Source organism: Momordica charantia (assembly GCF_013281855.1).
Source record: "Momordica charantia cultivar OHB3-1 chromosome 5 unlocalized genomic scaffold, Mcharantia_2.0 BLBB01000005.1, whole genome shotgun sequence".
Classification (NCBI taxonomy): domain Eukaryota; kingdom Viridiplantae; phylum Streptophyta; class Magnoliopsida; order Cucurbitales; family Cucurbitaceae; genus Momordica; species Momordica charantia.
The window spans coordinates 1,846,460-1,874,453 of record NW_028275163.1 but is presented as its reverse complement, the minus strand read 5'-3'; the positions used below and the strand labels follow the sequence as shown (position 1 = coordinate 1,874,453).

General features: G+C 30.6%; 5 protein-coding genes across 5 annotated transcripts; 2 read left to right on the top strand and 3 right to left on the bottom strand.

Moving 5' to 3' along the window:
- The first annotated feature begins 25 nt into the window (after positions 1-25).
- CYCP4;1 (cyclin p4;1) lies at positions 26-1,819 on the top strand. The gene is made up of 2 exons (XM_022291210.2): positions 26-496; positions 1,193-1,819. Exons 1-2 carry the CDS (start codon positions 156-158, stop codon positions 1,470-1,472), a joined length of 621 nt encoding a protein of 206 aa, XP_022146902.1. The 5' UTR covers positions 26-155; the 3' UTR covers positions 1,473-1,819.
- Positions 1,820-3,395: 1,576 nt separating this feature from the next.
- Positions 3,396-8,936, bottom strand: LOC111016144 (replication factor C subunit 3-like). Its single transcript, XM_088124462.1, has 10 exons — positions 7,847-8,936; positions 6,962-6,994; positions 6,675-6,831; positions 5,905-6,083; positions 5,286-5,422; positions 5,091-5,189; positions 4,919-4,988; positions 4,557-4,634; positions 4,278-4,392; positions 3,396-3,674 (listed from the first exon to the last, which is right to left on the bottom strand). The coding sequence occupies exons 1-10, from the start codon at positions 8,744-8,746 to the stop codon at positions 3,607-3,609; spliced, it is 1,836 nt and encodes a 611-aa protein (XP_087980588.1). The 5' UTR covers positions 8,747-8,936; the 3' UTR covers positions 3,396-3,606.
- A 10,986-nt stretch (positions 8,937-19,922) lies between these two features.
- Positions 19,923-21,864, top strand: LOC111016091 (AT-hook motif nuclear-localized protein 23-like). Its single transcript, XM_022291371.2, has 2 exons — positions 19,923-20,562; positions 21,281-21,864. Exons 1-2 carry the CDS (start codon positions 20,123-20,125, stop codon positions 21,657-21,659), a joined length of 819 nt encoding a protein of 272 aa, XP_022147063.1. The 5' UTR covers positions 19,923-20,122; the 3' UTR covers positions 21,660-21,864.
- A 1,199-nt stretch (positions 21,865-23,063) lies between these two features.
- On the bottom strand, positions 23,064-25,864 carry LOC111016109 (Heavy metal transport/detoxification superfamily protein). Its single transcript, XM_022291395.2, has 4 exons — positions 25,743-25,864; positions 24,783-24,973; positions 24,142-24,226; positions 23,064-23,481 (listed from the first exon to the last, which is right to left on the bottom strand). Exons 1-4 carry the CDS (start codon positions 25,849-25,851, stop codon positions 23,120-23,122), a joined length of 747 nt encoding a protein of 248 aa, XP_022147087.2. The 5' UTR covers positions 25,852-25,864; the 3' UTR covers positions 23,064-23,119.
- A 439-nt stretch (positions 25,865-26,303) lies between these two features.
- Positions 26,304-27,609, bottom strand: LOC111016115 (uncharacterized). Its single transcript, XM_088124538.1, has 2 exons — positions 27,467-27,609; positions 26,304-26,755 (listed from the first exon to the last, which is right to left on the bottom strand). The coding sequence occupies exons 1-2, from the start codon at positions 27,546-27,548 to the stop codon at positions 26,490-26,492; spliced, it is 348 nt and encodes a 115-aa protein (XP_087980664.1). The 5' UTR covers positions 27,549-27,609; the 3' UTR covers positions 26,304-26,489.
- Between the last annotated feature and the right edge of the window lie 385 nt (positions 27,610-27,994).

Here is a 27,994-nt window from a genome sequence, read left to right as displayed (position 1 = left end):
TCCACTGTTATATATAAAGCCATGCATTTCCAATTTGCCGGACACTGCCGACCAGAGAAACACAAAAACAGAGAGAAAAAAAAGAAGGTAAAAAAAGGAAAAAAAAAAAAAAAAAATCCGAAGCTGCGCTTTCAAGCTTGATTAATTGCTCGTCAATGGCGGAACTCGAGGACCCAACTGTCATGCCGAAGCTGATCGATTTCCTCTCTTGTCTCCTCCAACGAGTGGCCGAATCCAACGATCGGAACCTCTCAGTTCAATTTCAATCCCACAAAATCTCCGCCTTCCATGGCTTAACTCGCCCCACCATTTCTATCCAAAGCTACTTAGACAGAATCTTCAAGTACGCCAATTGCAGCCCCTGTTGCTTCGTAATTGCTTACGTTTATCTCGATCGATTTGTCCAGAGGCAGCCCTCTCTGCCCATCAATTCCTTCAATGTTCATCGATTGCTCATCACCAGCGTGCTTGTTGCTGCCAAATTTATGGATGATACGTGAGTTTCTACTCTGTTTAAAAGGGATTTTTCGGTGCTGGATTTGGTTTTTTTTCGTTTGCCTGCCAAGTTACTGATAAAATGCCTCTGATGGGTTCTGCTTTTTTAATGTGAGATGGGTTTTGAGAGAACGTTTTGGATTTGCAGATTGTGGTTATTATTTTTTTTTCTGGGCATTATTTGAAGAAAACTTGATGTCTTCAAAGATGATTTTCTCTCTGTTTTCAAAGATCTCTTTGATGTGGTTTTATAGTGATGAATCTCATGCTTTGAGGAACTTCTTGTTTTGTTTTTTTGGGGTTTTGATTTTGCTTGTAAATGGAAGAAAAGATATTTCCAGAGATTCTTTTCTCTCCATTTTCAAGGATCCTCTTGATGGGATTTAATATTTTGATGAATCTGATGCTTTGAGCAACTTCTTCTTTGTCTTGATCTCTTTCTTTTGTTGGTTTTCTGGGAATCTTCTTCTCTACTTGCTGAATATGTCCTCTCTCTCTCTCTCTCTCTCTCACTATCATTTTCAACAGCTAAGGCAGCCAGCTGAAAATAATTGCGAACCATACAAACTTTACACAATACAAAAAGGCTGCAGAATTTTCCTCCAATGATCATCATTTTTCCCCCAAAAAAATCAAAAGGGCTTTGATTATGTGCAATTTGAGTTGAAGGTTGTTGGAATTTTTTGCTTTCTTTCAGGTACTACAACAATGCATATTATGCAAAAGTGGGAGGAATCAGCACAGCAGAAATCAACTTTCTAGAAGTGGATTTTCTGTTTGGTTTAGGCTTCCATTTGAATGTCACACCCACCACCTTCCATTCTTATTACTCATACCTCCAAACACAAATGCTTCAGCTGCAGCTGCAGCCTCCTCTCATGAGTAGTTCTTCTGCAAAATCAGAGCTGCTGAAATCCCACTTCTGTTTTGATGAAGATGAATCTTCCAATAACAAGCAACAACTTGCAGCTGTTTGAACAACTTTCAACCCAAATGGAGCAAAACCCAGGTTTCAAAAATTGGAATCTCTCCAGTTTTAAGAATGAATTATGGTAGTAATTAATATTCAGCCACTGAATGGATGAGTCTGTAATGTATTATGTATCTATCTCACACACTTATACACACACAGCACAGCTTTTTGCAATTTTGGCTGTGGTAGTGGATTTGGGTCTGACCCTTTAGATCTTCGCTCTGTTTCTGATCTGTTTGTTTGTGAGTTTTTTGGGTTTGAACTTGTGTACAGATGGGATTTTGCAGCCTTTTTGGTGTAGAAGTTGTGGTTATTGATTACTTGAAATCATTGGTAGTTTTTTGTGCGTTAGGTAAAGTTTTCGTTTCTTGTTTCTATTTCTTATTTTTAACCAATAAAAATACAATTGCATGACCCACGACATTCATGAATTCAAGAATGACAAAAATGATAAAACAATATTTTTATTTATGTTTTTTAACAAATTAAGAATTTGTTTTTGTTGTCTTTAGAATTTCAATACAATTTTGAGAACATTTTTTTAAAACAAAAGAAAAACACGAAGTTATTCAAATGTTCTTAATACATTTAGAAACCATAAACAACAGAAACCTTTGACAGCTTTTAAGTTTTTTGAAAAAATAAAAAATATCTCTTTTTGTAAAAAAAAATTTAATGGTGATGAAACGATACGAATGCCTATAAGTAAGCAACTTTTTTTATAGGATTTTTCTCCGTCCAAAGAATACGGGACACTTCCAAAACTTCACATCAATTCTCATTGTTGACCAATTTGTTTCAATTTTGTACTTATAATATGGGTGAAAGAATGTCTAGAAACAATGAAATTTTTGGTTTTTAGGGTTTTCTAAATTCATATAAATTATATATTTTTTTGGTTCCGAGGATAATATAACTTATTAGACATCAATAAATCACTTTATTTTCACAAGCAATAAAATTACGTCAACTTGAACATAATTCAATTGATCAAGGTATTAGCCAAAGCGAACATAGCTAAGTGGTAATTGGCATATATCTCCAATCAAGAGATTGTGAGTTCAAATCTCCTCTCCAACATGTTGTAAAATTGATTAAGGTATAATGGATCCTCCTCATTTACATCTTCCTTTTGAGGTCGAAGGTTCAAACCCTTATAACTCCAAATTGTTGTATTAAAAAAATAAATATATTTCAAAACAATTCTTTAATGTTATTTTGTTTCTAAAATTGTTCATAAAATACAATGATCTAAAGATATTTCAAATCATAATTCACAAGCTCACTAATGGAAAGGATAAAGCCTAAGGTGGTTTTATTTTTCTTTATTAAATAAGATGAATTACAATGCCTTAATCAATTAAATGATTTTTTTTATTTTTTATAGAAATTGAATTAGATTGTCATGTTTGACAGTTGGCTTGAGATTGTCTAAAGAGAAACAAAGAACATTCCCATGTGCATTCATGGACATGCACCAACATGGAAGAAAGATACCAACATGGCTCCAACTCATTGGTAGTTGTCATGTCATGTATTTTTTTCATATGTGGTTCTGAATTTTCCTTTGATTAATTGCATTTCAATTTTGTATTTAATGTTCTAAAATTAACCTCTTTTCCAATTCAATTTAATCTCAATAATTTGAAGTATTTCAATTTAATTAATTTATCCAAGATTGTTAATTAAACTTAATTTTAATATCGAGTTCACTTATTCATTTATATTAATGTAAATACCTATAGATTTTTTTTTTGAGCTCACTTATTTACAATAATTAAGGGTGTGAGAACTCGAACTTCATAACCTCTTGATTTGAGACAGTTGTTAATTACCGTTAAATTAATTTTTTTTTCTTTTGAAACAGAACTGAGTTCATATTAACGAAATAACTGATAGAAAATTAATGCTCCTTCATCAGACATCATAATCAAACATATATATATATATATATATTATTAATTGAGTCAAAGTTATCTCACACCTAAAAAAAATTCCAAGTAAAAATATTACAATTATACATGTAATATTTTATAAGTATGTGTATAAATATTAAACAAGAATCTCTGTATACCCCAAAAGTAACATTTTCCAAACACAAAGCTTTCATATGATGAGATTTTCCCTTTTCTTTTTTTTCATGGCGGCAAGTAATTTTTCTTATTTGCTTCTCCCTTATAGCAGCTCATGAACTTCGCTATGAATTCTGTAAAAAAAAAAAAATGGAGAGAGAGATTGTTTAGTAATGATTTTTGTTTGTTTAATTTTCACTTTTTTTTTTCAAAATAATTTTTCAACTTTTGTAAATAAAAGACTTAGACGCTTTTTTTTTTCTTTTTTTCTTTCTCTCTTTTTTTCTCTCCAGAAAATACCCCCAATCGGGTTTATCTGAAATTTGATTTTAAAAAGAGAAATTACACTCCATGATATAAAATTAAAATGTATTTTTAAAAATATCATACTTTTTCATTTTTTTCAAAATATAGGACAATTTTGACTTTTCTTTATTAAGTTAGACATTGATTGAATTACGTTATTTTTTGTAAAATCTAAATTTTATGTTATATTTAAAAATACATATTATCTTATGCTTTTTATATAATTACCTTCTACCAATATTTGAAATACGCTCTAAAAAAATGTATGTAACAGATTTGAAAAATGGCTAGGCTACATTGGTAGGTAAACAAATTTAATTTAAAAATAAAAAATAAAAATCATCGTTTAATCGAATTATATTTTTAAAATTAAAAGTAGATTATAAAAATAAATAAAATTATTAGAACATAATTTTTTATTTTTTTTTTACCTTCGATCTTCATGAAGTGGTGAACGTTCTTTCTCATAGGGTCATGCAGCACTTTGGCCACTGCCTCTTCCCCATTGCCTTGTTGATCACTAACAAATGTCTTTTCCTCTATTTTCTGAAATTCAATAATTCACATCCACAATTATATTCTTTAAATATTTTCATTCACAATTGATTTTTCTTGTTCATAATAATTCATATTATATGCTAACTTTTTAATTCCCTAGAGAAAAAAAATTCTTGGTGCAAATTTAAAATCAAATGAACTTACAAACTTACGTTATAATCAGCATAAAGACCTTCAATTCGACGCTGTAATTCTTCGTCCAAAAACTTCTTTAATTCGTCCACCAAAGTCTACACATGCATAATTATTACATTATAAAAAGAAGAGAAAGCCACCAATAAAATCGCAAACCTGAACAGTGCTCAACTAGATTAAAAATCTATTTCCAGTAAAAAAATCGTGACTTTGAATCTTCATCTCTACTTGTTGTATTAAAAGAAAAAAGCGACTAATGAAACTAGAAAGTTTATAAAGATAGACAAAATTTACCTACTAAATTTAAATTTTAATAACTGTATTACACGATTATTAAAGACAAACACATTGTGGCGGCGAAATTGAGAGAGAAAATTACCCTAAAAATGAAGTTGGGGGAGACATCATGTTCGATAAGTTTTTTAAGCTTTCCACGAACAATATACAACCTGCATAAAAATACCAAAAACAATAGATTTTAGAGAGAAGTTCTTTATTTTCCCGGAAAAAAAGAAACAAAAACTTTCCGGGAAAATTAATTAGTTAATTACTGTTTTGGGCTTTGTTCCTCGACAATCTTCTTAGCAACATCTGCAATATCATCTTCCCAACCAGTCAACAGTTGATTCTCATCTTCTTCAAACAATTGACTACAAATTCATTTCACCATTCTAAATTCACTCAACCAAAAAATAAATAATAATAATAATAATTTATTAATTAATGAATGAATTGACAAAACTGACCTTTTATTCCAGGAAGCTTCTAGGGATCGAATGGCTTGTCGGAGGTTGTTCTTGGAATTGTCGGCGATCCTCTCCGCCAACCGAGTCGACAAGTCGAATCCTTCTTGTTTTGCTACGAATTCGAGGACTTCCACAATCTACGTACGGTACGGTACACACAATATTGAGCATAAAAAAAAAAATCAAATAATTTATTTATGTTTTTATAATAGTTTTTTTTTCTTATTTCATTTTAATGTGTTGATCAATGTTAAATTTGCATTGACACATCTATGAATTCGGCATAAAAAAATAGGACAAATATAAAAATAGATTGGAACATAGTTATAAGTTTTTACAATTTTGGAAATTTCTTTAATTTGGTTTTCTGTTTTTTAAAAATTATTATTAATCATACTAACATTTTTATTTCTTTTCTTATCTACTCTTTAAAAATGTGTTCTTGAAATGAAAGTCAAAATTTGAAAGCTAAAAAATAGTTTTCGAGAACTTTTGTTTTAGAAATTCGACTAACATTTTTTAAAAAAATAAAAAGGAAAAAACACAACACAAGTAGGTTTTATAATTATAAGCTTTAATTTTTTGGAACACAAAATAAAAAAATAAAAAATGAATTTACCTCTTGTTTTGAAGGTGGGGAGAGGTGAATGAGAGTGCAGAGGGAGGTAAGAGGGAGAAGCTTGGAGACATCAGAGCAGCAGAAGAAGATTTTGCTGCATCCTTTGTTCCTTTCAATCGCCCATTTTACATACATTAGGGTTTCATTTGATAGCTTTTCTGCTTCACACAGCAATATCCCTACAACAACCATTTACAAAAATATACATCATTTCTAATTTACTTGTCCCATACTTCTAATATATTAAGATAGAGTTTTTTTTTTTTTTTTTTTTGTGTAGCTTAGACCCAATATAATCGAGACTCGTTGTTTGGATTGAGCAACATATTGTGACCAGTACAGTGCTTGAACACAAAACGTCATGGTAGATGATACCGTATAAAGCCTTATGCTCTTGCTACTGCATCATTCCCAGAGGACTAAGATAGAGAATTTAAACATGCGACCCAAAGTCTATCACTTATCAAAATTACGTTTGTCAAATTAATGAGTGTGGAATTCAAACACACGAAAGGTAAGTTTTATTGATACCTTAATCAATAGAGCTAGGTTGGTTGGACTATCATGTTTAGTAAAACAAAACCTGATTAAAAAGAGTTTAATTTGGGTTACCTTTTGAAAAAATTGTTCTTTTAAGCAAACGCACGTACGAGGGTTCGAATACAAGAGCTCTCGTTCTGATACGGATGAATAAATCATCACTCAACTTAAAAACTTAAACTGATAGATTGGGTAAATTTAATTCATTTATATGGATTCTCAAGTGATACCTTGACAATTGGAATGATTACATGGCAAAGGGGAGTGAGTTTCTTTGATGAGTTGGACGATGACTTGTTTCTCAAAACCTTTGGTTTGTGAAAGATTGACTTCCACGTAGTGAGATGATTCCCTCACCTTTACTTCTATTCTCCCCACCATTTCACTCTGCAAACGTGTCACAAAAAATATTAATAATAATGCAAAATGAAGCAAAAAAATACGAAATTATTTTTTCTCTGTGTGTAGAAGGAAGAAAGAAAAAAAAACACACACAAGAGAAATGTAGTTTCTTTACCTTCAAGTCAAAAACCCTGACAACTTCCTTAATCTGTGAGAAATAAACGAAGAGGAAACAAAGAAAAGTTAGCTAAATTCCCATTCCAAAACGAAGTATTTTCGGGCAAAAATTATTATAATTAAATAGGAAAATATTTAGACCGTGAGAAGTTATCTTTATTAAGAATCCCACACTAAAAAGATAAAAAAGATAAAAGGACACATTAAAAAGATAAGAAATCTAATACGAGTTTATAATATAACTGAGTTACTCCTCGATCTCTCATTGTATGGTTTTGAAATGGAACCTATGAATATTAATAATCTTGTGCTCACTATTATTAAATATTTGATAACTAGAAGACAGAATTATAAAAAGAAATAATTTTATTAGAAATATGATGAGTGGTCAAATTTTCAAATGGTGGTCAACATAAGAATAGGTTTTTACCCGAACCTAAGTATTTCCCTTCCTAACTATTGAGGACGACCTATTTCTATCCTAACCACCATTAGAAAATTGACAACTCATCATTAGTTGTCAAATAGTGGTTAGGACAAGATAGATCTCGAGTAATAAAGAACTAAAGATTTTACTTCTTAAGTGGTGAAAACAACCTATCCCTCTATTAAATATTAATTACAATTGAAAAATTGACAGCTGATCAGTTATCCTCACGTTAGAGTTAAAACAAGATTAGTTTAAAAAATTAAGTATTTTCCTTGGTTACGAATATTCTAAAGTCCTAATAGTTATATTGTAGTAATCCTGGGTGCCAACCACCGAGACCTCTTACCACTACCCAACGCGGTAGGGTGCGTGTGGATTTTATATGTATATGGGAAAATTAATAGATAGGGAAGGGTTTGAAGTGTGATAAGTCATACTGATAATACAATACACCTCCATTGCTTGGTGTCCAAAAGCTTCTCGAAGCATGGCCCGAATCATGGTCCTCTTTCCCACTCCCGGCGGTCCTTCAAATATGTAATTCCCGCACCCCTTCTCTCTCACCACCTCCTTCAGCTGCCTCGCCTTCCTCCTGTTGCATATGAACTCCTCCAGCACCTTCGGCCTGTACTTGTCCCCCCACGTGTACCTCTCCTTCTCCGCCACCTCTCCCCCGCCGCCGCCTCGCTGGCTCTGTAATGATCTCTCCCTCAACAGCTTCTCTTGATGATCACCATCATCATTACTAATATTCAACGCCTCCTCCGATCTCCTGACCGGCTCCGGCTTCGGCTTTGACGACGAAGACGACGCCGTTTTGGTCACGGTGGGGATGTTTTGGATGATGCTATTGTTATTGTTGTTCTTGTCGGGGCCGGGGGCCGGTTTGTCGTTGGATTTGCCGAGGCATGGGGCCCACCCCTTGAGCTTGGAGACGACGATGGAGGAGAAGGACGTGACTTGGGTGGCGGATGAGCTGGCGTAGTGGGGCCCACTGAGTTGTTGATGGGCCGGGCCGGGAGTGGCGAGGGGCCCATGGTGGTAGTTGATGGCGAGGGAGGAGTCGGTGAGGCCGCGGTAGTAGGGGCTGGATTTGGGGGTTTTGTCGTGTAGCTGTCGTTGTTCGAGTTCTTCTCTGATTCTCTTGTTGTGGGCTTCGAGGCTTTCTTCTGTCAGCTCAGAGTCGCTGGAGAAGAGGGCCAGCCGGGCCAGGATTTTGGCCAGCTTCGAGCTCCATGAGGACTTGGAGGAGGTGGTGGAGAACGTGCGGCGGCGCCGGCGGTGGCGGGAGAGGCGGGGGTCCGACACCGAGCGGCGGAGAGATGGGTTGTTGTTATTGTCGTCGTTGGCCATGGGATTGGGAGTTATTATTGGTGGATCAAATTGGAACGAGGAGGAGGAGGAGAAGGAGAAGGAAGAGAAGGGAGAGATTAAAAATTTCCATTTGAAAAGGGAGAGAAAGGGATGTGGGATAAGAAAGGGGTTTATAGGGGACGTGGAGCAAAGTTTTGGTTTTCGGTCTTCTTTCTTTTTAATAATTGAAATTAAGGATAATTTACAAAAATACTCATTAACTTAATTCTCAATCTATTTTTAAAATATTCATATCTTTTTAAGTTCGAAACTATTTTTGATGTTTCATAAACGTTTCAAAAAAATATTTATTTTGAACGACAATTTGACGTAGTAAAATTTGGAACAATGTGACAATTAGTATAAAAATTTACTTATATTAGGATTAGAAAAATGGATTAGAAAAATATGGAAGAAGCTATCGTTTTTTAAATAGGGTTATGAAGCAAAATTTGGTAAATAATAGAGAAGCAAATTATCTTGAAAATAGAGGAAGAAGATATTTAGGGATAAATTGAGATGTTAATTCTCATATCATTTCAGATTCTATCATATCAACTTTACCTCCAAAATATTAACGAATGCTCAAAAATGTTTTTAAAGTTTATGAAATATTAAGAGTAGTATTGAATTTTTTGAAAGGATAGTTGTATTTTTTAAACCTGGGCCAAAGTTCTTAGAGTGTTGTTTGTAATTTAGTCAAAAATTGAAAAGGAAAAATACTTAGGTCTTGATTGGTAAAGACTTATTTCTATGCCACAACTATTTTTTTTTTTCAAGTTGTCAAATATTTGAAGATGGTTAATGCAAGATAGGTTCTTACCGGTCAAAACCAAGGTTTTAAATATCGATATCGATGAAAATATTATGTCTCAATTTCATGTCGATAAAATGTTTATCTCGATGGATATTTATGTAAAAGTTAGAAAAATTAAAAAATCGTAAAACATATTTAAATTAACAAATAAATATTTTCTTATTTCTAAATTAGTTAAAAATAATTAATATTAATATATATATTAAATTCATTTTGTTGATATTTTTTATATTTTGTCGATTTTTTTGTACCATGATAGAAATGTAGATTCTTCCTTTATGTCGATGTCGAATCTATGGAAACATGGATATGTTGATGAAAATGTCGACGGATACGTAGAATCATGGTCAAAACTAAAGAATTTTTTTTTAATTAAAATAAAAATAAAATTGATGGTGTGATTTTGTTTTGAAGGGGGTGGAGAATACGAAGGGGGGCGATGTAAGCCATGCAGAATTTTCTAAAGCTTTGTTAGGGTTTGCGGAGACCGGCGGATTAAGCAATGTGGAGAGAGAGAAAGGGTTTGAAATTGAATTAAATTTTGCAATAATTATCTGATCCTTCCAATTAATTAATGTGTTGCTTTCTATTACCTGCAACTCAACACATTATTATTCTTTTAATACTAACTAAAAAGCCTACGTTGTATTTTCATAAAAAGGACTGAAATTTTATTTTATACCTTTCGCCACGTTAGTACGTAACTAATGTTTTTTCTTTTTAAATACTTTTGGGCATGTAAACTTCTATATATTTATTCTGCTCCTTAAAACTTTTAAAATAATCATTTCAGTCATGATCATTATTATTATTTATTCAAATTATTTAACATAAATAAATAACGTAATTCACCCACTAGTTCAATGTTAATTGGCATCTGTCTCTGATTTAGAGGTTATCAATTTAGACCTCTCTATTCTCAATTGATATTCTAAAAAATGATGTCCTGTGTATGCATTAATTTATTGACGTGACCATAAATTTAAGCCACAAAAACTAACTGTCGGGGGAGTTCTAATGTATCCTTGTCATCTTTATAAAGCAATAAGGTATTGTGTGGGGTGAAATTAAAATTGATGTAGAATAACAATAAATGTTTCCAAAAAAATGATTATTCTTTTTCAAGGGTGAAAACAAAATTTTAAAAGTTTTTTTTCTACCATACAGGAGATTCAAACTCACATATTTTTTTTTTCGCCTTAACTCGTTAATAAACCATTTGAAAAATTTTATCCATTAAAATAAAATAAATCTGAAAATTCAGAGGTGAAAATGGCACCGAAAATACGTTTCAAAATTACTCTTCTAGAAATTAAACTTTCTTTTTCTTTTTTGCAGTAAGAAATTGGTCGTTTATCACGTCGGAGGAACTCGATTATTGCTGTTGCTGGTCCGGATTGTTTTGAAAGTAGCTCAATTTAGTGGGCCTTATAGTCCACGTTACCCCTTTAATGGGCCGCTTCTGTACGAAATTAATTGAGCCCATTGGATCCGGAGAGATATATTGATCTTAATTTTGAAAAGTAGTTATAAATTGCTAAATTAGCTAAAGAAATCTGATAATCTCGTTTACTGAAAAAGACAAACGGAAGTAAATAAATAAATCAGCAAACAAAAGATCTATCTCTAAACAGACTGCAAATTTTAAGATTAAATAGAAAAATTTTAACAGTAAAAGTCTAGTTAGAGGTGGTGCTAACTGCTAATTAATAAAAAATGAAGAGCCTCCCGAAACCTTGGAGATTATTATTAATTCCTAAGACAATTTATTGACCATATTATTTAATTCTTCACTTTTATAAACAATAACATATGGGATATTAAAGATTTCTTCTCAATATAGCTAAGTATAATACAGGTGTTGAACTTTAACTCACAGGCAAGGACAAAACAGAACAAATAAAAGCTTGATGTAATTAATAACAGCGGTCGAAGACTAAACACAGTAGTTGAAACCAAAGTAAGGGCAAAAATTAAAATAGAGAGATAGGAAAAGAGATGGACAAACGGATTTATAGTGGTTCGATCCAAGTATGATCTACATCCACTTTTTCAGGTCATCCACTAAGTGAGAAATACAACAGCATCAAGAGAAAATGAAGCAATACTCAAAGAAATCGGTGCCTCAAAAACCCCATCTCAAGACCAGAGAAATTACAGCTGCTCTTCTTCAATAACTTCACCACCCAGCTTCCTTCTTGAACAAGAAGTTAACAAACCCAGAGACGAAGTCAACCCCACGCTCTATTACAGAAAAACGCTCACCCAAATCACTCTCTACTTTTTCGGCAGCACCCACGGCAGAAGAAATAGGGCAGAAAGTGTAACTAATTTTCTGGGTAATGACCCTAGAAAAAAGAACCCGCTTCGAAACACCTGCCCCCAAAAAATTAGGAGCTGATCCGGAAACATTTTCTAAACTGAGTGGACTCCACCAAGACAATGAGGTGGCAATCAACTCGTCAAAACTCAATGCAGAAAAATTAGCTGTCAATAACAACGACAAGTATTTTCAATTTAAAGTTTTAGTTTGAATTCTACCTCATTTCTTGTATTAAAAAAATAGGTATAAATAAAAAATATATATCACTCAAAATATTTTTAATGTGTCTTTTAACATTTTGTACCGTTGCTTGGTTACGAGATCTCTTTCTCTATTTATTGAAAGGGAAAATTTTATGTTTCTCATTATCTTCTTCTTTTGAACTCCTTAGATCGTAAGATCTTGAATTTGATAACTCAATTAGTCAATAATCGAAAAAATAGTTGAGTTCAGGGTGCCCGTAGATCATCCGACCAGCCTAAGGGTGCCAACCTGATCTTGACTTGTTGGCATAAGAAGGGTCATGACTCTAGGCCGGTCAACCGAGCCATAGTCCTAGCTAACCAACCAACTGATTAGTTGCTCAACCGTGGACCTTGCTCCTTGGGCCATACTATCTTTAAGCCTTAGCTTTCAAGATATTTGGGCAGTTGTTGATGTCTTGTTCGGGAGTTCAATTCGTTGGGCTTGATCTATAGATCTATATCTCCCATCTTGACTCCTATAGTTCATGTTCATGACTCGTAGAGTTTGTAGAATTTTTTATAACAAGTGGGTTCGTTGAGTTTGTAGAGTTTAATGTTTGAAAAATTTAATCCAAATCCACATGCTAAGTGCAAATTTATCATCTAATAATTACTTAAAAAAGAAAAAAAAAAGACTAGAAAGAAACAAACATTAATCAAAACAGATTGGACCGACAATATTAAAATATAAATTAAAGTCGTATATTTTGGAGCATATAATATACAATAACAATGAGAAACTCGAGGGGTGTCCGTTCTGCAGCCAACTTGAATTAAAAATAATAAAACAACCATTACTTTATCATTAATATATAAAAATTTTATAAATAAATGAATCTCCAACTTTGGTTAAAATGAAAAGCGCGGGAATTAAAGAGAACAATCGTGGGGACGCCCGGATTTCAATTAACGGATTCAGCAAAATTAATACACTTCTCAAGTCCAGAACAGGTGCAATCTGATTGGTCAATGAAATGAAATTTTTTATTAAATAGATACGGCGGAAACGACGAGGAAATGCAAATGAAACGCGAGGTTTGATTTGTCCGGGTCGTCACCGTCCCACTTGAACCCTAATTGCTTTTTAATTATTATTATTTGTTAAAATACTAGTTGTATCATTTTTTTATCTTTATATTTTTAAAATATTCGTTTTGGTCCCTGTACTTTTAATTTTAATTTATTTTAGTCCTTGTACTTTTAAAAAATGACTATTTAGTTCCTTAATTTTATTCTTAATCTTATTTTTTCTATCACACTTCCAACCAGACACTAAAATCAATATATTTTTTAATAGGTAAACATTACTTTATACTAAACAATTCTGTTATGTGTAAAATTTGTGTTAAAATTTTACAAATAGAAACTAAAATTATCACTTTTCAATTGTAGGGATCAAAATGAACATTTTCGAAGTATAAGAACTAAAATAAACTAAAGTTTATAGTATAGAGACCAAAATAATATTTTAACGTTATTATTATTATTATTATTAAATATATTGTATTAATTTAAATTGACTGGGCGTCAAAAGTTGGAAAAAATATTGTTTCTTTTCCATTTTTTTTTCTTTTCAAAAATATATAAAATAGTTCTGCACGTTGGCCACATTTTAGATCTGGAAATGGAAATAAATAAATAAAGTTGTAAATACTTGAGTGTCACATTTAGAACAATATTTATATTTTAATTTTCATTAACCTCGTGTTTTTATTACATAAGTTCGATTAAAGTTGCATTCTTTCACTATTGAAGTATCTTCCTACATACTACTGCTAAAATGATAGCTATTTAGTTTTTCTAGAAGAATAAATATAGTTTTCTCTCTTAATTTGTTATCGATTAGTTGTCAATTTTAAATAGCTGATAAACGTCTAAATATTATTTCAATCAAATTATTATTGTGTTTAGGTTACTTTTAGGGAATCCAAATAAAACTTATAGCAAACATTTAGATTTTTAATTATCAATTATTTTGAAGATTAGAACAGAGGAGCATGACGAAAAATTTAAGACCCATTTGGTAAATTCCCATTTTTTGTTTATGGCTTCCTATTTTATTGAGAAATCTAAATTTTTGACACCTATTTATATTTATGTTTCTTAGAAACTTTCTCAAAATGAAGCTTTGGAAATAACAAAACAAAAATTTTTTTTCTTCTAATTCTCGTTTTTAATTTGTTCCTACAAATAAAAATATTGTTTTATCATTTTTAAACGAATTAAACTTTGAGCGTCATCAACTTTTATTAGAAAGAGAAAACCAAAATAAGAAATGAAACATTACAAGTGTTATCAAAGTCCAAAAATTGAGAAATTCTTTTCTTCATAAGTGGATAAATCCTTTTTTTTTTCTTTCGATTGTTTAATAATATTTTTTTGACCAATTGTTTTATAATTTTGTTTTTTAAGAAGGCAATTGTTTTAGAATTGAATAAACGCAAACATGTACATTAATGTATTCATTAAATTATTTTAAGTTACACTAATGTATGGACAGGAACAAAAAATTGAAAAATTATTAAATGTTTATAGTTTTTAATAAATGTGATTAAGCAAGAGTAGAGTGGATCTATACGTTCCGATTTTTTTAGTACAGTGAAGCAGGGATCAAACTCACAACCTTTTTATTGAAGTTACATACCAATTATCATTAAACTAGACTCGATTTGGAGTTTGCCCTCAACTTAAATGTTAAAATAATAGTACTATATATTAGTAGATCATGCAGCCAATATAATGTTCATGCATGCTTTACATTATCATTTTATATATGTAATGTTTTTAGTTGACTAAGATGCACTTTTTCCTTTTAACTTTATATAATACTTATTATGAATTTGAGATTATTTTGAATAGGAAAAATATTTGGCTCTTTATTGGTGATGAACAAAGCTTGTCCTCACCACGATTGAAAATTGACAACTCATTAATTTTTATAAAATGTCTATATTTTTGTATTTATCTCTCTTAGTTGTTAAACATGCAATGGTGGTAAGAACGAAATTCCACTTACTGTTGAGGAGTCAAGTATTTTTCTTTTGAATATAATAACTAAAAAGAATTTTCATAAATAAAAATTTAAGATTCGTTATGTTGTCGGACGAGATTAATAGAAATGCACCTAGACTAATACTCGCGAGTATAAAAAAGAAAAAAAAGAATCCTCAAGTGAATAAACTAGAGTTGTATTGATATTGTAGTATCCTAAAATTCGCAAGGGGAGAAGAACCACGTGGAGAAAGGATTGGACCGATGAGGTTGCGATAAAACCAAGGTTAGAACTTGGAGGGTATATTTGTAAATTTAAAGATTTGGGTAGAGTAATAAAGATAACGATGAAACGACGACGGAGCATATCAGATCGCTCTCAAGTCTCATCAACTCAAAAGTCAAAACTGCCCTTTTGGAGTGCGAAGGGGACGGGAAGCAATCAAAAGCTTCCTTCGAAGACAAGTGGGTCCCACCAAACCTTTTTTTAATATTAAAAATGTCAAAATTCCTATGTAGCCCTGCCTAGCCAGCCCAGCGTTTTTACATTCCTTTAAATATAAGGAAAATTTTTAATTTTTACCTTAAATTGAATTCTAAATTTAGATTAAGATTAATATTTTTAATACTTTGAATATTTATGTGATTTGTTGCAAGTATTGGTTGTTTGATTTCGTGATTGTGTTTGGTAATTTGATTTTCGGCAGTCTATCGGTCAATTTTTTTAAAAAAATTTTGGATTTTGAGGAGGTGCTAATTTTACGAATTACTCAGATTTATAGATTTTTTGGTTCAAAGTAAAACATGAAGGCAGTGATTTAAATATTTGACATTTAAAACTAAAAAAAAATAATTTAACTAGTTCAATTATACTCCAAGTGGGCTAATTTTAGAGTATATTACTATATCTTAATGGTTGAATGTTGTAAATTTAAGGTTTAGTTGGATAAATTACTAGTTTAAAGTTAAATTTGACTCATTGAGTTGAGTATAAAATAAAAAAATGATTTTTTTAGTTAAGATGATTTGAATATTTGATAGATTCTGATTCTCTCTATAATCCAACTACCTCTCTCGAACATTAGACTAATTTTCATTTTTTAACTTGGGATTACATATGTTTCCCTCATGCAAATCTGAGCTTAGTTCAACGATAATCGATACCTCATCAAAAGATCATGAGTCTGAATCCCTGATCTTTCAGTCTCTTATTGTTGTTGAGGAAAAATAAGACTATTATGAAGGATTGACATTTCTACTCGTTGTACTAAAAAGAAGGTATGCTACCCTCATTCTTATATAAAACATCTCTACATATTACAATGATATTCATATGATAATAAATAACGGTCTTAATTAAATAAGAATTTTAAATTTGCAAACCTTGCAAATTTTCACATATCTTGAGAGTGCCTTTTTCATGGAGAGATGAATTTAACTTAAAAAGTAAAAAAGTCAAAACAATATAATTAAATTATGATGCCTATGGCTTTGGCGTCATTATATTAATATATTAATTAAAGAAATTAACCCTTCATTGCCATCATGGGTTTTATAATATAGTTTTTTTAAGGAATATTAAGAAAAGAACTTTTGGGTCATGCCACCTATAAGATAGCCTAAGGTAGCATTGTTATGCACATTATATCATATTTTTTTAATTACAAAAAAGTAGGTTAAGGTCGTATCCAATATGATGTGTGTAACACTAATTATTGGTATTTTTAGATATCACAATCATTTTGTGCAATTTATTTTTAATATAATGAAGAGTTGTTTGTCTCTCTGTATCATTTGGCTCCATTCTCTAAGTTTTATATGTTAGGGAAAATTAATATCCATGAATTTTAAACGACTATATGCTCGATTTCCCCGCATCGAATTTAAGAGAATTTAAATTTAAAGAAGCAAAAGAGCGTACGTGAAGCCATATTATTGTTGAAAGATTTTAACCTTATATTTCATCAAGTTAATTACCCTATGTTATGTTGAAGAAGTAGGTTGATGGCGAATGAGAATAAGTATCGTAACGTTATCTGACATAGGAAACCATAATCCCTATGACCAAAAAATCATGGGTCGATTACAAATTCTTATATCATCTCTAATTTAATCCCGTCAAATTAAAAATTAACTATATAATTACTCCCCTTATATATTTTCTACAACGTTTATTAATTAGAAGTGCATTTATCAACACAACTATTAAAAAAGAAAGAAAAGTGAAGATCAACAGGAGCATTGAAAAATAAAAATAAAAATTAACTAGTGCAATGCAAAGATATCGTCTCTGTTCTCCCATTACAATATATATATCTTTTCAATATTATCATTTTGATTAGACTAACAATAAAATATTAATTGACAAATCACTTAGTCAAATATTAGTATAACAAATAATTTATCCCCCTTGTTAAAATTTAATCATATCATATAAAATCTACCTAGGTCTAAACTTTAATTTTATTATCCTTCCAAAGACTCATTAACATGGTGTGTCTTAAAAAGGTACTTTATTTTATTTTTTTCAAAAAATTAATCAGAAGTTTAATTAATTCATTAGTTTTTCTTAAAATATTGTAAAGTCACATTAAAAAAATTATCATAGGATAAATTATAGTTTACTCCTAACTGTACATAGCTTAATCCACTTTGTGCTTGTCACCTTTTTCAAGCACCTAATAATTATATATTGTTCCCTCTTGATTTATTAATTAAAGGTAAAAGAAACATATAGTACTTTCTTTCCCCAATTATGCAGCATTTATAAACCCTAAAAATAATAATTTAATTATTATATTATTGTAATTAATTTATTATGGAATTATATATTCCAACCATTCATAATCATGTCTTAGAACATAAGATTATTTATTATTTTCAGGAATCTGTGTTAGATTTCAATTTAAAGGGTATATTTTTAGCTTTTATTCCGTTTGGTTGGAATGATTTTTTATTTATTTATTTTTGTTAATTTTAAATTTTCAAGTAATCCGACAGTATCTCAAGCTTTTTTTATTTTTATTTTTTTTACTCACAACTTAATCAAATAAATAATCCAAAATCAAATGTTACATAATTATATATATAATTATATATATTATCATGTTAATTACTTCGTAAATAAGTTTGAATCTCTATCATTGGTATGAAGATCATGCACTACAATATCTAATTAGAATTATGTTCGAGTTGATCACACAAATTAAATAGTAGTTAAATGAACTAATTAAACCTACGTTCCCTAAAAAAATGCAAAAAAGTACAATTAAAAAAATTGGAATAATAAATAAATAAAATAGATCAGTATAAATAACATTAAATTGTTTTAATCAATTATCTCTACTATCAACTTAATTACCGTATGTTGTTAGGTTTTGTTGACTTGAAATATTTGTTAAAACATAAAAATCATGTTGATTTTTTTAATATTAATAATTAATAATAAATTTATTATAATGATATACCATAAAATAATCAAATTATTATAATAATCTCAAACCGTTTTCCAGTTCTAGTCATATACATGTGATCATTGTAATTTTGAAGTAATTGTACAGACAGCACTATCCAATACAAACTAATAATCTATTCCTTGTTCCCACAATTTATAAGATTAATCATTAATTAAACTTTGTCATTATATTTAAATAATTTCGATATATATAATTAGAGTTCTGTTTTTATCATATTTATTAAACAAATAAATCACAAAAAATAAACCACAGTATGAAGGGAGTTCCTTTGAATATTAAATTAACTTAATTGGAAAGTATTTGACTTTATTAATTTGTAGGAAAATTAAGTTTAGTAAAAAAAATATTCTTTATATATAAGTATAAATATGCATAAAATATAGCATGCAGATAATATAACTAACAATTTTCCATTGAACCTCATGAGAGTATATTTAGCCTGACATAATCTCAAAATAAAGTTTAAATAATTTCGTCCCAAATTTATTTTAAAAGTTTCATTTTCGTAGTAGTGTTATTTAAAATTATCATCCTTAAAATATATACATTCTTTTTTTTTTTTACTCCGCCTTAATTTTAATATAGCCGTGCTCTCATAAATTTAGTCCCCAAGATTTGGATTTGGTTGAATTTGGTTACAATGATTTTAGAAGTTTCAATTTGATTTCTATAGTTTAGTTAAAGCTAAATTAATTAAATTTGGTTAAGTAATTCTGATCGAAAGATGGTGAGTTTGAATCTCCACACCCTATATTAAAAAAATGTGTGATTTAATTAAATATTAAAATTAGATTAAAAAAACATTTTTGGTTTGTGTATGAAATAACGATTTAATATTTGAATTTTAGTTTGTAACGGTTTGGTTCCTATACTTTCAAAATATTAACAATTTAGTAACTCGTATAACAATTTAACTAGTTCCCATAGTTTTAATGTTTGTAACAATTTAATCCCTATACTAAATCTCATCAAAATTTAATTGTTGATTTTTATTATATAACAATGAATATATTTGTAATTTATAAATACATTTGATCTATCGTTATATCTACCTAAACAAAAGAAACCGTATTAAATTGTAGCGGTATTTTTTAAAATAGTGATTAGCATGTGACAAACTTTAAATTATATATACTAAATTATTATACATTAAAATTTTATAAACTAAATTATTGTCAATTTAAAATAACTCTATCACATTAGAAGCTAAAGTTCAAAACTAAATCATACCAATGAACAGCGATTAAAATAATAGAAAAACATAAAGTGACTCTTTCTAGTTTAAATATTTTATTAGAATTTATTGTTTGTGGGAATCGCAGCATTTTCTTCTTCATCCTCTCTCTCTCCTCTTTCATCGTCTTCCTCTTCCTCTTCTCTCTCTCCCCTTTCCCTTCTTCCTCCCGTTTCCCATTCGTTCTAGGGTTTTTTGTTTTTATAAAATTATAATTCCACTGTGTCGATTAAAAGATTTATATCTCTTTTATTATTTTCCCTAATTATTATTATTCTTATTTGTTGTTGATGGCGGGCTTAGACTTGGGTTCTGCTTCCCACTTCGTCCACCAGCTGCAGCACCGCCCCGTGGATCTCCACCTCCGGAGGCCGCCGGACGGAGGCGACGACGGCTCCGACCAGTTCCACGGCGGCGATAATGAAGAGCACATGAGCAACTCCCAGCAACCAAACTCCGGCGGAGAAATCGTGGGGCGGCGGCCGAGGGGCCGCCCGCCCGGTTCGAAAAACAAGCAGAAACCGCCGGTGATCATCACCAGAGAAAGCGCCAACACGTTGCGGGCCCACATCTTGGAAGTCAACTCCGGCTGCGATATCTTTGACTCCGTCGCCACGTACGCCCGTAAGCGCCAGCGGGGGATCTGTGTTTTGAGCGGCTCCGGCGCCGTCACCAACGTCACCCTCCGCCAACCCGCCTCCGCCGGAGCTGTCCTCACCCTCCATGGCAGGTATTTTATCTTTTTTTTATTCTTCTTTTTTTAATACACAGAACTTTTATTAATTCATATTATTAATCTTTTAATTAACTCCTCCCAAAAATTTATAAATTATTTCAGAAAAATATTCTGGCAATCGCCATTAAATTAAGTAATGTTTCGATTTCTCCTCTATTGTTTTCAATTTAATTAAAAAACTTTGAACTTGTTTCTCATTTTTTAGAAATATTCTTAAAATTATATGGAAAATTTTGAAAACAATAAAAACAAATTTATTATTTCTTATTTCTTTATAATTTATAATTTATTTTAAATATTGTTCATACAACCTTTTTTTTAAGAAAACAGAAGCGAAACGGACCTTTAAATATTTTTCTTATTATGAAGGGATTGAATTCAAGTTATTCTATATTTATAAATACTTAAAGTGCTGATTTTCATATTAAATTGTTGACAAATTAAAAAGATAAATATAAAAATTGAAAATTAAACAAATTAATAAACTATCAATTTTTTTTTAGATAGAAATATGTGCTTAATATTTGTTTGTTGTAGCTGATTTTAGACCAGCATCTAAGAGCTGTACGGTGATTATACTATTGAATAATTTTTCTCGTTTGAAAGAAATAAAGAACTCGACTATTAATTGAAGAGAAAACAATATTTACAAACTAAATTATTATTAAATCCAAAAAGTCTAAATTACTAGGTTATTAATATTTGTTAACAGGTATGAGATATTGTCCTTGTCGGGGTCGTTCTTACCGCCGCCGGCTCCGCCGGGCGCCACGAGTTTGACAATCTTTCTGGCCGGAGGGCAAGGGCAGATCGTCGGAGGGAATGTCGTCGGCTCTTTGATTGCTTCCGGACCGGTGATCGTCATCGCTTCATCGTTCACCAACGTCGCCTACGAGAGGCTGCCGTTGGACGAGGAAGAGCCGTCCAACGGCGGAGGTGGCTGCGGAGGGAGCCTCAGCAACCCATTTCCCGACCCGTCGGCCGCCGGTTTGCCGTTCTTCAATCTGCCGATGAATATGACGGCAAATCAAAGTCAGCTGCCGGTGGACGGATGGGGAGAAGGAAACTCCGGCGGGAGAGCATCTTATTGAGCTTCAAGATTGGAAAAAAGAGAAAAAAAAAAAGGTTAGAGAAATTAATAATAATTGTTTAGATTAGTCATAATTTAATTGTCTTCAAACTTTGGTACAAAAAACCCAACTTTTTCTTCTTCTTCTTCTTCTTCTTCTTCTTTTTTTTCTTTTTAATGTTTGTAACTTTTATTTATTTTATGATTCCTAAGAGTGCTTTTGATTCGATTTGGGTACCATTTAAACCAATAATCATTAATATTTAGTTACCTAAGTTTTTTTTATTTATAATAAATATATAGATAAATTAAATCCGATGGAACAGAACTTAGGACTCCCTTTCTTTCTTTATAGTTCGACTGAGTGACTTCGTAGCCTTTAACTCCTTTTCTCCAAACAAATCCATTTTTTTTTACAACATATTGAAAAGGATGTTGGAGGTATATATTAATTACCGGCCTCGCTTTGGCCGTGAGTAATTTACTTATCGTTTCATCATGATTTTTTTAATTGTTTTTTTTTTTACATTTTTTAATTGTTCTTATTTGTGGATAACTTTTTTTTTTTTAAGAATTTTGTTCAGCTTTCGAAACTATTTTTAATAAAGTGAAAAGATCATAAGTAAAGAAATGGTAAGTAAACCAGATAAATAATTTTTTTAAACCCACAAAAAATAAGAAAAAAATATAACCAAATAGAAGTTTAATTTCTCTCATTATATTATTGGATATATATAAGAAAAGAAGAATAGGATTAGCTGGAAAGATAAACATTGAGAAACTTTTTGTCTAATATAATAAATTTTGGATAATCATGATAGTCTCAAGGTAAAACTAATAAAAGAAAAACTAGGTTTTCTTCACAGTGATGTTCTCAGACAGAGCTAGGGCAAGTTAAGATGAAGAAATAAGAACAAGTTAGTTTCTCAATTAGTAATTAGAATATATTTGATTATAAATATATCTGATATTAACTTGATTTCGTTGGCAAATATTTCATTTTCACTGATGAAAGCAGTTTCATCGCCAAAAGACCACTTCTGACAATGAACTGTAAATTTCGTCGGTAAAATTTTCTCCCAACACAGTGTGTTATGACGAAGCTTCGAAGTTTTTATTGACAAATGGTGAGTTAAAATGATGATTTGTTGGGCCAAAAGAGTTTAAATTTCTTGCAGTGTAGGTCAAAATAGTAAGATATAAATTAGGAGACGATTCTAATATTGAGCTATTTTACTTTACATTACATAGAATAATTATTTATTATGTGAATTTGCACAAGATTTAGTTTAAATTGCTTACATTTAAATTACAAATGAGAATGAGTTTCAATAGCCTATGAAGATCTCAAAAAGGCTATAGATTTTAAAGGAACTAACGTGATTTGTTAAAAATAAAAAAATAAGCACACTTTCAATATCAAATTTCTCTTATTTAATTAGTTGAAATATGAAATTTTTATCGTAAAAAATCAACCGTTACTTACATTACTCGACATGCGTTTGGATTTTCATCACTGAACAACTGTGGAGCATAGACATAGTGAATGAAATATGGAACATTACTGTTGTTATTAACATTATTGTCGCTTTGTTTGATTTGAATCTCTGCAATTTTAGTGGTCGTCGTCTTAGATGAAGATTTTTCTTTCGGCTTCTCTTTCTCAGTACTTTCATTCTTCTTCTCCGTCGATGGCTTCGACGAATCTACCGATTTCTTGTCGGCGGTAATGTCTATGTGTTTGTGCAGCTTCTTCTTCAGGTAGGATCTGAATTTCTCTGGTTCTATGGTTCCTTCAATCGTTAGGGTTTGTGCTTTGATATCAGTTTTCACACTATATATACCTGCAAATATATAGCTTCTTATTTTCAAATGGCTCCAGTTTTAGAGGTTGACTAATTTTGTAGCTATTTTCACAATTTACAAAAGTAGTGAAATTGGAGAAATAGTAATTTTTTTATATGTTTATTATATTTTTCAATAATTATTGAATTGCCATTTTCGTAATTATTAGAAACATGTTCTTTATAATTATCAGATAAGGCATGTCAAATTACTGACAGATTTTGCATCAGAATGAATAAATTGTTGAAACTAGAATATACATTGATTTTTCATAATGTAATTTTTGGGGATTTAACATGAAAGTAGTAGTTAATTTACCAAGTATTATTCTATAAATTAATTTTAAATATTTTGTTCTGATGTTTGAAAATTTTGCATAACGAACTATTTTAATCCGGTTGATTAATTATTTGATAATAATTTAACATAAATTTTGGTCCCTGAGAGAGACCAAGTTTAAGAACTAAAACACAATCTTTTGAGAGTTTAAAATTAAATCAAAGCAAATTTAGAAGTTACAATATTTTTTGCTTTCAAATTTAGTATACTTTTAATATTGTAGCCTTTTTAATTGTACAAATTAAAATATAATTTATACAAGATCATAACTAAAATAAAGTATTTAAGAATATAAAATGAAAAAGGATTTGCCAGCGAACCTTTATGCTTTAGCAGCTTGTTCTTGAGGTCTTGCTCACATTTGGCGCAGTGCAAGTGAACCTTGGCTGTTATTGTTCGATGGATCTGCCAAATGAAAAGAATAAATAAAAAATAGAAAAAAGAAAGGTTGAGGTTGGAATTTGCACCCCTATACTTGTAATGTGATTAATATTCTTCCATTTAAAAAGAAAAAAAATTTAATAATATTTTTTTTTTACCATGGGAGAATCGAACTCATGATCTTTTGGTTAGAGACATACATCAATTAAACTCATGTTAGTAACGTCCATTTCAGACTACGTACCCTTCAAAAACGATCGATTTAGTCTCTATTTGTAAAATTGAATACTTGATAGAAACTAACACATAATTTATGACTAAATCTTAAGAAGTTGAGTGAAGTATGATGATAAAATTATGATCGAGGAAAAAATTAAAAGGAATAGTTATTTTTTAAAAGTTTACAAATTAAAATAGACTTTTTGAAATTACAACCATATAATTATGATGAAAAAAATAAGATAAAAATTAAAAATAGTCACTTTTTTAAAATTAACGAACTAAAATTGACTTTTTGAAATTACAGACGGAACAAAATGGATATATATAAATTAATGTTAATAAAAAATATTAAACTCACAAGGATTTGTTTGGGTTTGTTGTCTGTGGGTTTGGGGGTTTCTTTTTCGTTGGGCTGCACTTTGGGAGATATCAACTCAACCTTTTTCTTGCTCAACTTTTCTATTTGCTTATGAGTTTTCAGCACATCCAAATTTGAACCCTTCACCTTAATTTCATTTTTCTCCATTTCAACTTCGACACTTTGAACCCCTAATAATCAATATTAAAAAAATTAAAAAAAAAACATTAGGTTAAAGGATCAATAATTCCATCACACAGTATATATATACACACATACAACCACACCACCAAAATTCTAAATATAAAAGAAATGGCAGTCTTAAATGACTATTGACCCGTGAGGTGTGAAGATTTAGAGCATTCTATCACGAGTTCTTAATTCATGGACGGTTTGCAATTTAAAAAAAAAAATTTATTTCATTGATACTTCTTTTATAAGCCTTTTTTAGTGATAAATACTAATTAAGTCGTTTTTAAGTATTTTTAGAATTTTGAAAGAGAATTTATAATAAGTAGCTAAAATATTTGTCATATTTGCAAATATAGCAACAACTTTTAGGTTTAAAATATGATTTTTTTCGATTTTCTAATTATTCTAATAGTACGTTTTCAAATTTTCAAATATATAAATGGTGTATCGAATATATATACATATATATATATGGGCTTCATGTTCATTAAGGCTATATATTAGAGTATTGCATTTTTTTTTTCATAGGTTGGACTTTCAAACTTTGTTATTATTTCTTTTTTGCAAGCGTCCCATTTTTAGATTACCTTTTGATTATGTAAAGAAATACTAAAAAAGTTTTGAAAAATATTTTCAAAAGTCATCCTTTTGTCATGGTAGAACGAGGAGGTTTGCAAAAATTTCTATTCTAAACGTGTTTGGTTGCCAAGAAAATGAGGGAAAACGAATGAGAAAAAAGCAAGTAAGAAAATGATAAATTAATTTTACCTTGTGTTCTTGCAAGAGGTTTTTTGATTTCTCTCCAACATTGATGGCAATGAAGGTTTACTTTGTAAATGGCAGTGATGACTTCAATCTTCTTCTCTTTCTCTGCCATTTTTGCACCAAAAAACTCCACAACAAAAAATGTGCACAAGAAATCTTTCATGTTCATATATAACACAAGAGAATAGGTAGAAAAGAGACCCTTCTAGTCATTTCTTCTCAACACGACATCGTTTTGGTAAGAATTGCTGAGAGTTGGTTCAACTACTGCTTGGAATAGTGTCTTGCATTTTACACCACCCAAAGTTTGTCTTTCTTGTGCCAAATTGAATCGAACTTTTTCCCTTTTATCTTTAGAAAAAATAATAATAATAATAATAATAAAAATAAAATGGGTTATCAAAATAATTACTGTGTTAATACATGAACGTCCTTGAAATACGATAATAACTCTCTCTGGATCTTCCATTGTAATTATAATATCTTCTCTTTCATTTCGTTATACCAGAGCACGTACTTTTATATAACTTTTCCATTTTTTTTATAGATATGTTTCTCACATACTTTAATGAAATGGTTCCAGTATCTTTCGAAGAAAAAAACGATAATAGTACAAGGAGAAACCTCAACGATCCATCAATAATATTAAAAACGAAACCATACAAATTCTTACATTCTACTACACAGCATTTGAAGATACGGTAGAAGTTGCGAAAGACAGAAACAAAACAAAACAAGCATATGATCAATTTATAGCATCTTCTTAACGGGAACGGTTCCGGTCATGTCGACGGTGCCGGGTGGCCCGACCATGGTGACATCGACGGGAGCGGCGGCCAAGTTGGTGGTGCCGCCGGGAGCCACAAAGGCAGTGGGGTGAGTATGAGCATACTTTGCCATTTCTCTCTCAGCCTTTTCTCCAGCTTTGGCCACATGAAGATCCATTGCGGCTTCAGCTTCTCTTGCCAATCTTACCTCATGAGCCACCTCCACTCTTGCCTTTGCCAGCTCCTTCTCTGCCTGCAAATGCCATTTTCAAACTCAATTTTTCAAATTTTTTGTTTTTAGTTTTCTGCTTTTACAAATTAAGCTTTGAAAGTTTCACCAAGGTATTTTTTTATTTTTATCCTATAGTTTTTTATAAAAAAAAAAGTGTATATATATTCAAAATCTAGGCCAATTTTTTTTTTAAAAAATTATTTTAAAAACTTTGTTTAGTTTTTTAAACCGTGCTGGGAAGAAAAATATGTTTTCCAAAGAAGCGAAAATTTTGTTGTATTAAAACAAGCATTATTTTTAAAAGGTTCGTGTTAGAGATTCAAGCTGAACAACTAGCTAAAATCAGTGGATGAAGAATATAACGATGTGAAGCTGACAATAGATGAGAAAAATTGAGGCGGATCTAGGATGAAGGTGATTGAAGAATATCAAAAGGTTGCCTTTATACAGCTCCCTCCCCTTTGATGATAAACAAATCTACAAAACTACTTTCATTTATTAAAATTTAACTAAAACTTTAAAAACATTTTAAAAAGAATTCCAATCCAACTTGATTTAAGCATGAAAAATTCTCTCAGCTATAAGATATAAACATAAAATTCAATCTGAGCCTAATTCCAGAGAGTTATATTTGATCAAAATGTCATGTGTTCGAACGTTATTTCATATATTATTATATTTAAAAAAAGGTACAAATATGAAAGAATGGTTATCTGTTTATGGAGAACTCGCCTTCTCTTCGGCCTTTGCCTCGGCCTTGGCCTTGCGCATGGCGCTCATGTCATGTAGTTTATCCTTCACAGCTTGCATCTTTGCTTTTTTGGACTTGTAAAATAAAAAATTGAAGCTAGTTTATTTTAAAATATTTCTCCAGAAAGAAGCTGAGATTAGAGAATTGAAGTTTACAACTGTATTTATAGTTATTCGCTCTCCCTCTGTTGGCTGTTATCTCAACAATTGTAAAATGAGCATTAATTATAGCATAAATTGTGGTTCAATTATTCAAGGCCACTTCCTTGATAGCCTGAAATTTGTGATCTTGCTGATTTCATTTGTCCGACTCTTAAGTGAAAGTTTAAGGTGGGTATTTCATTAGAATAAATTTAATTTATTAACTAATGAAAATAAAATTTAAGGTGAAATTAATTGAACCAATAGAAATGTTATACTATCAATCAATCAAGATAATTCAAGGCCTTGGATGAAAATTTGTATTCGACTTTTTTCGCATTTTTTAAATAAAACTTAGGAAAATT

What these genes read in the sequence shown, in the direction of transcription:
- LOC111016144 (XM_088124462.1), bottom strand. Translation starts at nt 8,746, where the DNA reads ATGGCCAACGACGACAATAACAACAACCCATCTCTCCGCCGCTCGGTG. An exon ending in TAATCATTCCAATTGTCAAG is followed by an intron (nt 6,084 to 6,674) that starts GTATCACTTGAG and finishes TGGTTGTTGTAG; the next exon opens with GGATATTGCTGTGTGAAGCA. An exon ending in CCCCACCTTCAAAACAAGAG is followed by an intron (nt 5,423 to 5,904) that starts GTAAATTCATTT and finishes TACCGTACGTAG; the next exon opens with ATTGTGGAAGTCCTCGAATT.
- LOC111016091 (XM_022291371.2), top strand. Translation starts at nt 20,123, where the DNA reads ATGGCGGGCTTAGACTTGGGTTCTGCTTCCCACTTCGTCCACCAGCTG. An exon ending in GTCCTCACCCTCCATGGCAG is followed by an intron (nt 20,563 to 21,280) that starts GTATTTTATCTT and finishes ATTTGTTAACAG; the next exon opens with GTATGAGATATTGTCCTTGT.
- LOC111016109 (XM_022291395.2), bottom strand. Translation starts at nt 25,851, where the DNA reads ATGGCAGAGAAAGAGAAGAAGATTGAAGTCATCACTGCCATTTACAAA. An exon ending in ACCTCTTGCAAGAACACAAG is followed by an intron (nt 24,974 to 25,742) that starts GTAAAATTAATT and finishes ATTGATTATTAG; the next exon opens with GGGTTCAAAGTGTCGAAGTT. An exon ending in ACAAACCCAAACAAATCCTT is followed by an intron (nt 24,227 to 24,782) that starts GTGAGTTTAATA and finishes TTCATTTGGCAG; the next exon opens with ATCCATCGAACAATAACAGC.
- LOC111016115 (XM_088124538.1), bottom strand. Translation starts at nt 27,548, where the DNA reads ATGCAAGCTGTGAAGGATAAACTACATGACATGAGCGCCATGCGCAAG. An exon ending in AAAGGCCGAAGAGAAGGCGA is followed by an intron (nt 26,756 to 27,466) that starts GTTCTCCATAAA and finishes ATTTGCAGGCAG; the next exon opens with AGAAGGAGCTGGCAAAGGCA.